Source organism: Lytechinus variegatus, chromosome 7 (assembly GCF_018143015.1).
Source record: "Lytechinus variegatus isolate NC3 chromosome 7, Lvar_3.0, whole genome shotgun sequence".
Classification (NCBI taxonomy): domain Eukaryota; kingdom Metazoa; phylum Echinodermata; class Echinoidea; order Temnopleuroida; family Toxopneustidae; genus Lytechinus; species Lytechinus variegatus.
The window spans coordinates 4,952,079-4,965,387 of NC_054746.1; the positions used below are offsets into that span (position 1 = coordinate 4,952,079).

The 13,309-nt window shown below is 36.5% G+C and overlaps 2 protein-coding genes across 2 annotated transcripts in view; one reads left to right on the forward strand and one right to left on the reverse strand.

Moving 5' to 3' along the window:
- LOC121418268 (dihydrolipoyllysine-residue succinyltransferase component of 2-oxoglutarate dehydrogenase complex, mitochondrial-like) overlaps positions 1 to 8,253 on the reverse strand; it is a 46,939-nt gene extending 38,686 nt beyond the window's left edge. Inside the window, exon 1 of the mRNA XM_041612044.1 lies at positions 8,136 to 8,253. Coding sequence (XP_041467978.1) covers positions 8,136 to 8,213 — 78 coding nt within the window. The 5' untranslated portion in view covers positions 8,214 to 8,253. The remainder of the gene's footprint in view (positions 1 to 8,135) is intronic.
- Positions 8,254 to 8,586: 333 nt separating this feature from the next.
- The window catches only part of LOC121418266 (prospero homeobox protein 1-like), a 62,323-nt gene continuing 57,600 nt past the window's right edge, over positions 8,587 to 13,309 (forward strand). The window contains exon 1 of the mRNA XM_041612040.1: positions 8,587 to 8,749. The gene's annotated coding sequence lies outside the window, so the exon portion shown is untranslated. The remainder of the gene's footprint in view (positions 8,750 to 13,309) is intronic.

The window sequence follows — 13,309 nt, forward strand, 5'->3', positions numbered from 1 at the left end:
TCCCAGACCGGTAAAAATCGCTGTCAGGCCAGTCGATTCTCAAAAATAGGAAGATTTACTGGTCCGACATGACCAGTAAAAAATATCATTGTCGGGCCAGTAATTTTTCCAAAAATAGCAAGATTTAAGGGTCCGAAATGACCATTAATAAAAACCGTTGTTGGGCTAATAACTTTTCCAGGAATGGTCAAATTCACTGCAAACCATTTCCCCCGTTAAATTCTGCCATTCACACACAGAATGGATCGCACGTAAGTGTTACTAGAGCTAGAGTAGCATACAGCTTGTACATGTAGCCAGCCACACCACCCACGTTGTAAATTCTCTAATGGCTGCGCGAACGAAGCTTGGCTAAACTCTGGCAGAAATCTCTCACAGAACTGTCAAAATTCACGGTTCATAATCATGAAAGGCTCTTATAATGTCCATATTTCCTAAAAATTGGAGTAACTCTGTCATTTGTAAGCAGTAACAGGAGAAATTGTCACTTCTGTTTTGGTTCAAACAGATCGGGTTTTGGGTGATATCGTCTGAATACATAATAGCCCCACATATGCATTTATGTGTGTGATGAAACGCTTGGTTTCTGACTTTCTTTCATAGCTATTTTTATTGAGCCAAAAAGAAACTGATAAATTATTTATGATAGTTTTAGCTTTCTTCCTCTGTTTTCTTTCTATCTTTCTTTCCTTCTTTCTTTTCAATATTTCTTTGTTTCTTCCCCCTCTTCTTTCATTTTTTTGTTACTGTCTGTTTTAATTTCCCTTTTTTCTTTAATTTGTTCTTTCATTCTTTCTATCCTTTTAAAAAATATTTTTCTCTATTTCTTTTTTTTCTTTCTTTCTTTCTTTCTTCCTTTCTTCCTTCCTTCCTTTCTTTTTTCCTTTCTTTCTTTTTTTGGATATTTTTCTTTCTTTAATTCTTGAGTCCATCCATCCTATATTCATCTCTTCTCTTCTTCCTTTCTTTCCTTTCTTCTTTTTACCCTTTTCTTTCCTTCATACTTTGTTACTTTCTTTGTTCCTTTCTTCCTTCCATCCATCATTTATTAACCCTTTCTTGTTTTTTTTTATTTCTTCTTTCAGCCCTTTCTCTTTTTCTTACATTCATTCCTTCCTTTCTTCTATCTTTCTTGTACTTTCCATTTTCCCTTTGTTAAATCTATCCTTTTACTTTTCCTTTCTTCTCTTTTGAGTGCTTGCTTCCTTTCTCTCCTTTATTCTTTCTTTCATTCCTTCCTTTCTTTGTCTCTCAGTCTTTCTTTTTTTCTTCCTTTCATCTATTCTTTTACCTTTTTTATATATTGCTTGCTTCTTGCCTTCCCTTCCTTCCATTATTTATTTCTTTCCTTCTATCTATCATTTTACCATTACTTTATTTCTTCCTTAATTCCTTTCTTCCTTCTTTTAATCCTTCATTCCTCTCTCTCTTTTGTCCTTCTCTCCATCTCTCCTTTTACCCTTTCTTTTTTATTGCTTTTTCTTTCTTTCCTTTACTACTTTCTGGATTTGTTCTTTCTTTCTGTATTGCTTGCTTCATTTCTTTCCTTCATTTCTTTTTTCTTTTCTTTCTTTCTTTATTTTTGTTCCTTCATTAATTCCTTCCTTCCTTTCCTTCTTTAGTTCTTTCTTTTTTTTCCTTCCTTCACATCTATCCTTTCTTTACCTTTTCTTTTTTCTTTCTTTCTTTCTTCCTTTCTTTCTTCCTTCCTTTCTTTTATTCTTTCTTTCTTCGTTTCTGTCTTGCTTTCCTTTTGTCCTTCATTTTTTTAGGGGGGGGGTAACGAAAGGCTAGAAAAATTAAACTTGCGCCCTTTTTCAATATTTTCTTTATTTTGGGGGACCAGTAGATTTTAGGTTCGGACCAGTAAAAATTTGAAAAACTGGGTATCTACTGGTCCGACATGAATAGGTTGGACCAGTAGAAAAAATGGGTTAGTGTGGAGCCCTGCATATAATGATACAATACTACGTTCATTAATAATAAATGACATTTGACCTTGATCATGCGACCTAAGACTTGTCAGTAATCCTTGATTTCCCCTATATCCACATTTTATAAACTATCTATAAACTTTAAAAGTTATTACAGCAATCTAATAATTACCTCCAAAATGACCTTTGACATTGGTCATGTGACCTGAAACTCGCAAGGGATGTTCAGTGATACTTGATTACTCTTATTTGTCCAAGTTTTATGAACTAGATCCTAATGTTGTAAATCGGATAAAAAAAATCAGACCAAAAATCGGATCAGCAGTTAAGCTTCTAAAATCGAAATCTAATCAACGATGTCTAAAAACAAAGGAATACATTAAAATTTTGTTCGCGGTGGCACGCATCTTTCTGACAAAGTCACAAAGACGAATGCATTGGAATGGAAGTTGCCAACATGTGCAATCATTTGGAACATGTTTTAAAAAGGTTTTTTAGGTGTAACTGCTTTAGAATTAAGTGATTTTTATTAGAAAGATAAACGAATGATGCACGCGCGATGATTCGGAACATGTTATTGAAATGTTTTGAGGAGTTAGCATTTACAAATCAATTTATCAATATCTTGAGAAATGACCTTTTGATATCAAAGAAGAAATACAAAAGAAGCATCTCCCGACGAAGTTGCTATGACAAGTAAATTGAGGTCAAAGAGAAGATGTCTATCATCATAAAGGAGGCAAGAGAGAAACGCAATGATTTCCGTCAGTAATACGACCTTTAAAAGTTAACGGCGGCGTCCGCTATCACCACGAGGTTGAAGAGAAGATGTATATCATCACAAACGATGTAAGAAATTGGCGCAGTGATCTCCGTCCGTAATACAACCTTTAAAAGTTCATGGCGGCATCCGCTATCACCATTCGGTTGAAGAGAAGATGTCTATCATAACAAACGATGTAAGAGAGTGGCGCAGTGACCTCCGTCAGTAATGCGAGCTTTAAAAATTCACGGCAGCGTCCGCTATCACCACAAGGTTAAAGAGAAGATGTCTATCATTATAAACAATGTAAGAGCATAGCGCAGTGATCTCCGTCAGTAATAAGACCTTTAAAAATTCATGGCGGCGTCCACTATCACCACGAGGTTGAAGAGAAGATATCTATCCTCGTAAACATTATCAGAGATAACACTGCTTCTTTCTCCCTGATTAATGCGACCTCTAAATAGCTACAATGTAGCACCTCAGAAAAATCTTGAAATATGTTCTGAACGATCATGCACTGTAACTAGATCTAAGCCGATTTTTAAAATCTGATTTTTTTTCCTTCAAGTGGCATGATCGAAGATCGGAAGGTGATCGCCAATCGTGGTAAAAACGGATAAAATCGGGAGCCAAGTTTAAAATCGGTTACAGCCTTACTAAATCCATACACTTACAGAGTTATGATGGTTATTCAACAAATAACCCCAACATAGCCAAAGTTCATTGACCTTTGACCTTAGTCATGTGACCTGCAACTTGCACAGGATGTTAAGTGATACTTGATTATTCTTTTAGTCCAAGTTTTATGGATCATATCCATAAACTTTCAAAGTTATGATGGTAATTCTACAGATACCCCCAACATGGCCAAAGTTCATTGACCTTTGACTTTAGTCATGTGACCTGAAATTCGCACAGGATGATAAGTGATACTTGATAACTCTTATGTCCAAATTTCATGGATCACATCCCTAAACCTTAAAAGTTATGATGGTATTAAAGTCTATTGATACCCCCAACAAAAAATTCGCACAGGATGTTCAGAGATTGATTACTCTTTATGACCAGGATTTATGCACTAGACCAATAAATAAATTCAACAAATACTTCAAATGTGGCCAAAGTTCACTGACCTTAAATGACCCCCCAACATGGCCAAAGTTCATTGACCTTTGACCTTAGTCATATGACCTGAAATTCGCACAGGATGTTAAGAGATACTTGATTACTCTTTATGACCAAGATTTATGCACTAGACCAATAAATTTTCAAAGTTATGATGGTAATTCAACAAATTCTCCCAATGTGGCCAAAGTTCACTGACCTTAAATGACCTTTGAACTTGATCATGTGATATGAAACTCGCACAGGGTGTTCAGTGTACTTGATTACTCTAATGTCCAAGTTTTAATGAATCAGATCCATAAACTTTTAAAATGGTAATTCAACAGATACCTCCAACATGGCCACAGTTCATTGACCTTTGACCTTGCTCATGTGACCTGAAATTCGCACAGAATGTTCTGTGATACTTGATTACTGTTATATCCAAGTTTTATGAATTAGTCCAACAAACTTTCAAAGTTATGATTGTAATTCAACAGATACCCCCAACATGGTCAAAGTTCATTTACCCTACATGACCTTTGACCTTGGTCATGTGACCTGAAATTCAGGCAGGATGTTCAGTAATACTCATGAACTAGGTCCATATACTTTTTGATTATGCTGTCATTTAAAAAACTTGACCTTTGGTTAAGATTTGGTTTTGACACTGCCGACACCGTCGGAAAAGCGGCGCAGCTATAGTCTCACTCTGCTTTGCAGGTGAGACAAAAATGATATGTTAGACACTGTCACAAATATGACGAAGCATTTACTTGAAAAAAGCAAAATGTCGGCTGTGGGCGTCGATCGTATTTGGATGCGATATGGAAATCGTACACAATATTGTCGGCTGCTAGCGTTCACATGGCCACATCCAGACAATAGCGGCGCTATTGCTCCCTTTTCGATCCCATGATCCTTTGCGTGAATCTAATAATAATATATAGCATTTATGAGGCGCCGATTCTATCTAGTTGCCTATTCAGTGGCGCACTATATATTACCCCGGCTGTAGCTCCAGCTGCTAAAGGCGCTTGGTGCATTCAAGGAATTAATCCTGCCGGGTACCCATTCACCTCACCTGGGTCAAGTGCAGCAGAGTGTGGATAAATTTCTTACTGAAGGAAAACACGCCATGGCTAGGATTCGAACCCACGACCCTCTGTTTGCAAGGCGAGTCAGAACCACTAGACCAAGACGCGCCCGTTCGCGATAAGGTCCATTGGCAGGGCTTGAATTAAGAATTCGAAGAGGCAAGGCCTTTTTTAAAAAGGGCACTTTCAGCGTGGAGCAAGTGGCCTTGGATACCCCCAAAATTTAAAGGGGCATCAAGGCCATTCTAAAGGCATGAAGGTCAAAAGGTTACCAAGGCCAAATTTTTCTTTTAAAAAGTATTAAGCGCAGTTGACCTACAGCACTTTGTTATCATCATAGATCTAGATCGAGGCCTATGTCAGGAAAAAATATTCAGGGGCATCAAAATAAAATCTGGTTGATAACTTCAGAGGGCTACCTTTCCACTTCTTAAAATGATTATTTGTTCAATCTTGACCTTACAGTCGAAACTCATTTCTACAGTCTAGACTATTCTTATTCAGAGAAATAAAAAGAAGTTCACATCAATTTGATTATTTTAACTTCTTCCCCAAATAACATTGCTATTTCCAAACAATACCCTTTAATCAACTTCTTTATCACGTGTTATAAAAAATGCAAATAACATTCCACAAATGATGCAGTATTTGGTACCCTGGGGTACCAAATAATAATCCGCCATTTTGTTGAATTATTTATTTTATTTTTTGCGCTGTACCCTGGGTTACCAAAAAATGTGTACAAGTATATTTTAATGTTTTGTACAGATTTTATTTTTCTTTTTAGTGACCTTATGTAACAATTAATACATGCAAATGACAACTTTATTCTAATTTACATGTTCTGTTCAAATCTTCACTGTTCAATAATGATACCTGTAGTTGTCATTATTGATCTTATGTCTTTGAATCCATTCAATTCTATTATTTAGTTGAATACACTTTTGGAAATTCATGCAATACCATTGCAAATGCGCTGCACATGCACTGCGCTGTGCCTGTGATGGACGAGTAATAAGTCTACACCACCCCCACCGCGTGTACCAGGGCGAGTTTTGGGACTATAAGCTAATCTTTTGTGTAAGTTAGCTGTCGGAAAGTATACTTAAATTCTTAAGTATAACATAATTTGTTTACTATTATTGGCATTAGATTGTATCAAAGAAAAGAAATAGGCGTTGTGATCATTGTCCTCATTCATTGTCATGATTGTCGCACCGATCGTACGACCGTGATCACCACACTGATCGTAACTGTACACTATTACAACACGAGATGGTGCTGCACAACGCCGTATACCGGGGTACTACGGTACCCCGGTGTACGGCGTGGTGCATCAAATATCCAACATTGTTTGTAAATCAACCTAATAAAAAAATCAACAGAGATTAGGAGTAGTAATCATTCCACAAAAGTGTAGATCACTTCACAACGTGCACAGCTCAGCCTCAATTACACCACAAACACACACACTCACGCACAGGCTGTGACAGCAGCACAGAGCAGATATCTAGGCTACCAGAACTGGGGAAGAAATCTTCCGATCCCCGCTAAACTGAATGCTTAAGTGCCGACTATTTCATGAATTCCAAAATAGGACATCTCTCAAGTATACTATAAATCATGTAAAACTATCAATAAATCTTGAATATCAACCTGAATTAATTCTTCAATGACAATTAAGATCTTTCGATGTCTTTCAAAGCTGAATTTATCAAATTTGTTTGGTACATGTTGAGGAAGATCAGACAGTACCAATATCCAGAGGATAAGAACAATAGGAAACAAGATGGCGGCGTAAACATCGGGCAAGTCTCTTCCGACTTTTCACAATATTTTTCTCATTTTTTTGATGAATTCTTGTTAAAAAATAACGAGAGCGTAGAAATGTCGGAAATGAAGTTTTATCTCATGTACATGATTTAGGGCTAGATCTTTTAGAAGGAAAGTAGAATTTCTAGAAATCTCAGGGGTGAAAGTTTCAGGTTTTGCCTTGGCGTCCTTCGTACTTGCGGTAGGTGAATGAGAAGGAAGACCTGGCTTCATTGAGAGTAAGCCTACATTAGTAAATGAATTGTACTCTCAAGAAGTCTCCTGGCTAGTTCTGCTTGGCTGAACAACCAAAATGCAGAGACTGAAGCTTTTGGTCTAGGTGCTGCATAGACCAAAAGCTTCAGTCTCTGTATTTTGGTTGTTCCGCTGAACTATGTTGGCTCCACTCACCAATACATGTACATAGTCCGAAGAGCTTGGAGGCCCATACGTACAGCCAATGTACAATAAGTGAACTAATATTTTATAGGTCGAGATTTAAAACTGTTTTTTAAGCAAAATTTACAGTTTCATGGTTTCCATTATCAGGGAAATTTAAGTACTTGCAAACCTTGGACCGGAGTTATTGATAAAAATCCTCTGGATGATCCAGAAACCTTTCATCTAAGACATTTTCACCTGAGCTGACGGTTTTTCTAGCAAGTTGCCATCTTGAATGACGTCATTATCGTACTTAATGTCTCGTTTATCAAATGTTGTCTGCTACCTGTGATCTTAGCAGTTGAGCTCGCATGTGGAGCAGATCGCATTATAATAAACATCGAAAGCAATATCGATATCACATTCGTAAATTGTCGATGCACTCTCCGTTCGTTTGTAATTTTGGCTGCTATTTTGGGATTCGGGCGTCCAAGTCGCAAGAAAACATTGGTAAAGTAGGCCTACGATTTTCATACCTTTTTATATCTTTGACATTTTTTCATTGATTAGAAATTATAAATTGATATCTTGTAGATGATAAATCCTTAAGAGTGTAAATTCGATGTAAAAAAGCACATCGAAATCTGGACAGTCAATCGACAAAAAGGAGGGCGTGCAAATAAGACATGCGAGCTCACACTAACACTTTAGACTCTAGTCTCTACTATCGGTGAATGGGGATGATAGTACAATGTCAGAAATTGTTGAATAAATCCCCAGAAACGACGGTTATTCCTGTCTAGGTCACCTAGATCTAGTACTACTAGGTGCTGCACTGCAATTTGCATGCATGCACTGCCGCTGCGAGAGAAATTAATGCTACACAAACCCGCAGGACGCACACACAAAACTTGATCAATTTCAATATCACATCCGTCATCTCATCGCATGTTTACAGTAAAATATCACAAGATATATGAATTGAAAACAGAAGGAACGGAATATTTCTAAGGAGGAAATAATTATTTTTTCTACATTTACCTTTTCTAGTGTAGAAGAAACTCCTCTTAGATGAAATTGAGGAATTTTCCTCAGTAGATTAGCTGACAGCATCGCCATTTCAATAGGTTAAAGTTGCCAATCAGACACCGATAATTTACTTTAGTAGAATTTTATCTTTTAATAAATCAAATGAATCATTTTAGTAATAAAATAAATTATTCATACCAAAAAAATATTTTTAAATATAGAAAAAAGATAAATTAAGAGGAAAAAGAAGTGTATTTATCCTCTAAATTTATTTTTAGTGAATGAATCCATTTCGTCAATTTGGTTGTAGTCTTTAAATTAGGTGTTTTTATACTTCGATTTTGATAGCTGCATATAATACTAGTTAGTATACGTAGCTCATCATACAAAAATTCTGGCTTAAGACTATTTCCTCGGCGATCGTGGACATATCTCTATCGTGCAATACTGTACGTTATTGCATTAATCAAAATTTTAAGATTTCATTCAACTGGTCGTGGTGCCGTAACATTCCCTAACCTTATTTTTTTTGTCTGACTCGGACTCTGAGTATTGTTTTCATATATCGTCATAATGGATGAACATGTAAGACCAAGGAGATGGAATTCTGAGAAACCGGATGTCTAGTAAGAAAGCAGATAATTTAAGAAAGCTAATATTAATGCCAAAAATATAATGCAGCAGACATCCTTTTTCGTGACCGAGATACAGCTGCTGCTCGCAGACGGGGCTTCAGCGGCGGCGCGGCCACACTGCTCACGACCACGTTTCGGCTCCTGATGCCCGGACCGCGATGCCCATGACCGTATAAATGCCTAGAATGTAATGAAATGTCATGGCCCAGGAATTCAGAAGAAGGGCAGGGGCGAAGCGATTAAATGCTTATCCAGTGGTCACTTTTTGCTTAATTTCTAATGTATAGTCTATTAAAGTGCTAGTGATACATAAGAATGTTCTTTTTAAACTTACTCATCAGTTACTTAGACTATCTTATCTACTACTAGTTTAATGAGTTGATATGAACGGCTCCCTGACAGTATGAGACAGACTCAGTCACTATAGTGTCATCCGACTCATTCTATGAACTCTCGGAGTCAGAGCTGGTATAGATCTAACAGTGACAGCATGACTTAGCGCTTGGTCTTGATGAAAATGAAATGAGCAAAAAAAAAATTGAGAGCGAGGCCAGTGTAATTTTAAAGTGCTTACATTCTTTTTTTTTTTGGGGGGGGGGGCAAAGTGAACGAAGATATTGCTGATCCTGTTAGAAATTGAAATTAAATTTTGTGAAAGAATTTTACAATGCATAGCCCCTTACTTTAGTACTATTGAGAAGGTTTATTCTTACTCCTGTAGAACTAGAAGTTTCATTTTTTCCCCCTTTTATTTGTATGGTTTTTTCTTTTCTTCTTTTTTTTTGAGGGGGGGTGGGGGGTCATGGAACTTAATAGATCAAGCCCCCCCCCCATCTATACAAAAACAAATAATCTAGTTTCTCAATGTTAAAAGGAAGATGAATTTAGGACATGCCTCCAGAAAAAGTTATTTTGGGAAAAATGTAAATCAAAGAATAAGATTAAAAATGAAAATTTAAGAAATATTGAGTAGACAAAAGTATGGGGGCATTTAATGTCGAAGATGCTAAAATTTGTCAAGAAATGAAAAAAATATGATGGAAAAAGACAATAAAGAGTGAAAAGAGTACAAATGCCCCTATAATTTAATATATGGGCTTCACAAGCAAATGCAATCTATTATTAGAGCATTGGTGGTCAGAGGCGTCGATCCTGGGGGGGGCAGATCGCCCCACCAATGAATATATTGGGGGGGCGAACATCGTTTTGCCCCCCCCCCCCTAATAATTCCGCATGTGCAAAAATAAAATAAGATTGTAATGCTACACAGAAATCAGCAAGCGAGATTGAGATACACAACTCGTTCTTTATTTGAAATCGTGCTCAAAATGTCTGCTTTTCCAATTAGAATGTAAAAATTTTCAGCTTGCGCTTCGCACTTGTATGATTTCTTGAGCAAAAACCCATACTTTTCACGATTAAATAGGTGAATAGAATGTCCCGTTTTCAGTTCTTAACCTCAAAAGAAATTCTGCTTCGATTTGCAATAATCTTATTTTGGATATATATCTTGTTCTTTTATTAAAAACGTATATTTAACTGTCATTTTTTTCAGATCGAAATACCAAAATTTTCAGCTCACGCTCGCATCTATTGTTCTTTTAGATACCCCTCTTAATCAATGGTACCAAAAATGCTTAGAATATCAAGCTTTCAGGTCAGAATATAAAGAAATTTAAGCTTGCTCTCTGCACTCGCATTATTTGTGTAGTGTGATATATTTTCAAGACAGTATACTAAAAAACTTCGCGCTCGCATTAAATTGTTGGTGAGATATGAGCCTCTTTCTCATGAGTCATATATACATGTATATATATATATATATATATTATACTTTTATATATGTATTTATATTTATGTATGTATATATATATAGGCTTATGTGTGGGTGGGTTTGTTTGTTTTGTTTGATCGAGCGCCTTTGAAACATTGATTCATGATCCCCCCCCCATTTGAAAAATGGATCGATGCCCCTGTGTGTGATAGTATTTGTCTTATCCACCAGCACTAACATCTAGCCACCTAACTTGCCAATAAAGCAATTACCGAGTAGTTTTTCTACCTTTGAGTTCTCAACACCAAGTGTCTACTGAGGAGACTACTAGGGCGTGAAACAGGCCCAATACAAACAACAACAATATAGTGAATAGTGGTAGTAAAATATGAGCTGTGATTGGCTAGATTGGTACCACATGACCTCCCTTAAAAAAATATATTGTACATATGTACAATATAAACTTTCAATTTTTGGAGGGTAAAACCTGTAGTAAATGAATGGGGAGAATATCGATCAATGGCAATGCGCATTATAGCCAGTAAGCCCTGCGCGTCTGCATTTACTGAGCACATGCAATGTGTTGAATCTTAATTTTTATAGTGATGTCACCTATTCCTGACCCATGCAAGGTACCTAATGGATGGTACATTTTGGATGGTGCATATGCAACAATACGAATGTTTGACTTTCAGCCTCCCATTTGCACGCGTACAACAATCTAAGTAGGCATATTGTACGATTCGCTATAATAAATAGTGAACGTTCTATCATACAATATTACTGGACTATATGAACTCCAAATATAAAATTATCAATCACTGTGACTATCATAAACAACAGGCTGCACACATCTTTAGGCCTATCTTTATATCATTAAAAGATATCTAATATAACAAATATTGACTGATGGGATGTGTAAAAAAAAAAATCTTTGGACCACCTAAACGATTAATATTTTCTCTCATGATCATATTTTCCCTCAGCGCTGCGCGCTTCAGGAAAATATAACCCCTTGGGAAAGTATAAATCCGGCAGTCCAAAAAATGTTATATTACACACCCCATCAGTCAATATCTGTATAATATTGGACAGTAGATTTTACACTTTTTATTTAATATATTTTACACATCCCTACATGAAGTGTTTTTTTTTCTATTCAAAGATCTACATTCAACCCTTTGTGCAGATCACCACATTTGTTTGTTTCTTTGTAATATATCATTCATGGCATTGTTAATTTGCTATAACCGAATATATGTTTTTTCTTCATTTTATTGTAAAGGAATGGATAAATTTCTTTTAGGGCTAATCCCCAAGTATATAAAGATTGTTAGTATATATAATCATAATTATAGTTCAAACATTTCCAAAGTTTTGGAAAGCAAAAAAAAGAGGTCCTTGGTTCTAAATGGGAGGGGGGCACACTTAGATAAAAATGGCATACATTTTAATTATGACTCTCAAAAAGGGGGGAGACGAGCCAGATCCCCCCCCCAATTATTCTTATCTTTGGTGTTTTTAACTTGGCAGTTAAAGGGTTTAAAAGGGTATTACATTATGAATGCCTAAAAATACGTAATAGTAATACATTGCTTTCATTAATCTGACAAATCTAAATTCTTGTTGTAACTGTGTGACTCATTTCAAAGGGTTGACATTTTTGCTCGCTCGCTTGTTTTTGTTAAAGAAATTTTGCCCGATACGCTATATGTAGCCCCCTCAAAATGTTTGCCTCATAACGCCTCTGCCTGTTCATATCATGATGTGACTGTGAAATTTTTGGCTCTTTCCCCTCCCCCCCACTGACCTGGGCCTGTCACACCCCTGGTTATTAAGTTCTTTTTTTCTCGTCCCTTTTCTTCATTTTTTAAGTTAGCTTTTGGCTCATTTGATTCTACCTTCCTTCAGATGTATTAACCAATTTATGGCAACACATTTATCATCAGCTTCTCAGACCAGCATTTCCTCACATCCTTTCTCTTTTTGCTGCTATCTTAAATAAAAGCCTTCATATAATTTTCTGCTTTACAATTTTTCATTTTAATAATGACCCTTGTCCCAGCAATGGCTTAGAAGTTGGATGATTGTATTGCTACTCGCTTTCTCCTGACCCCTTTCTATCCCCCTTCAACCCCCCCCCCCTCCTCTCTTCTTCTTGTCCTGTTCCTCTTTCCTCCTCCCCCTCCCTTCTCCCTTTTACCCCTCCCCCCTTCTCCAATTCTTTGGACTCTCTCCACATGCATAAACCAATTTATGCCAACACAGTTATTATCAGCTTCTCAAACCTGCATTTCCTCACACCATGTCTCTTCCTGCAGCTATCATAAATGAATGCCTTTTATATAATTTTCCACTTTGCTATTCATGTATTCACCATCCATTGTTGCATTTCATGCAACAGTAGCGTTTCCTCCTTGAAGTCTGTAGTCTCAACAATTGCGAAAATCCAAAATGAACAGTCTACCGTTCAAGGGCATAAGAAATGAGGGTATTATGTTTTCGGATGGAGTATCAGACGCTCAAAGACAGCAGAAGTAAGAATGTAGTATAATAATAAAGAATTATTTATTCATCATGACCTGCTGGATACATCTGTACAGGCACAAGTTACAATTCATAGTATATCATTGCCATTAGTAACGAGATATTATCAAAAGCATGTAATGCACAAAAATTCTGCTTTTTAAGAAGCATAAACAATGCCCAAGTCCAAGACTTTCTTATATGATATCATTTTCAATGCATATATATAAACGCCTTCAACACTTATAGCC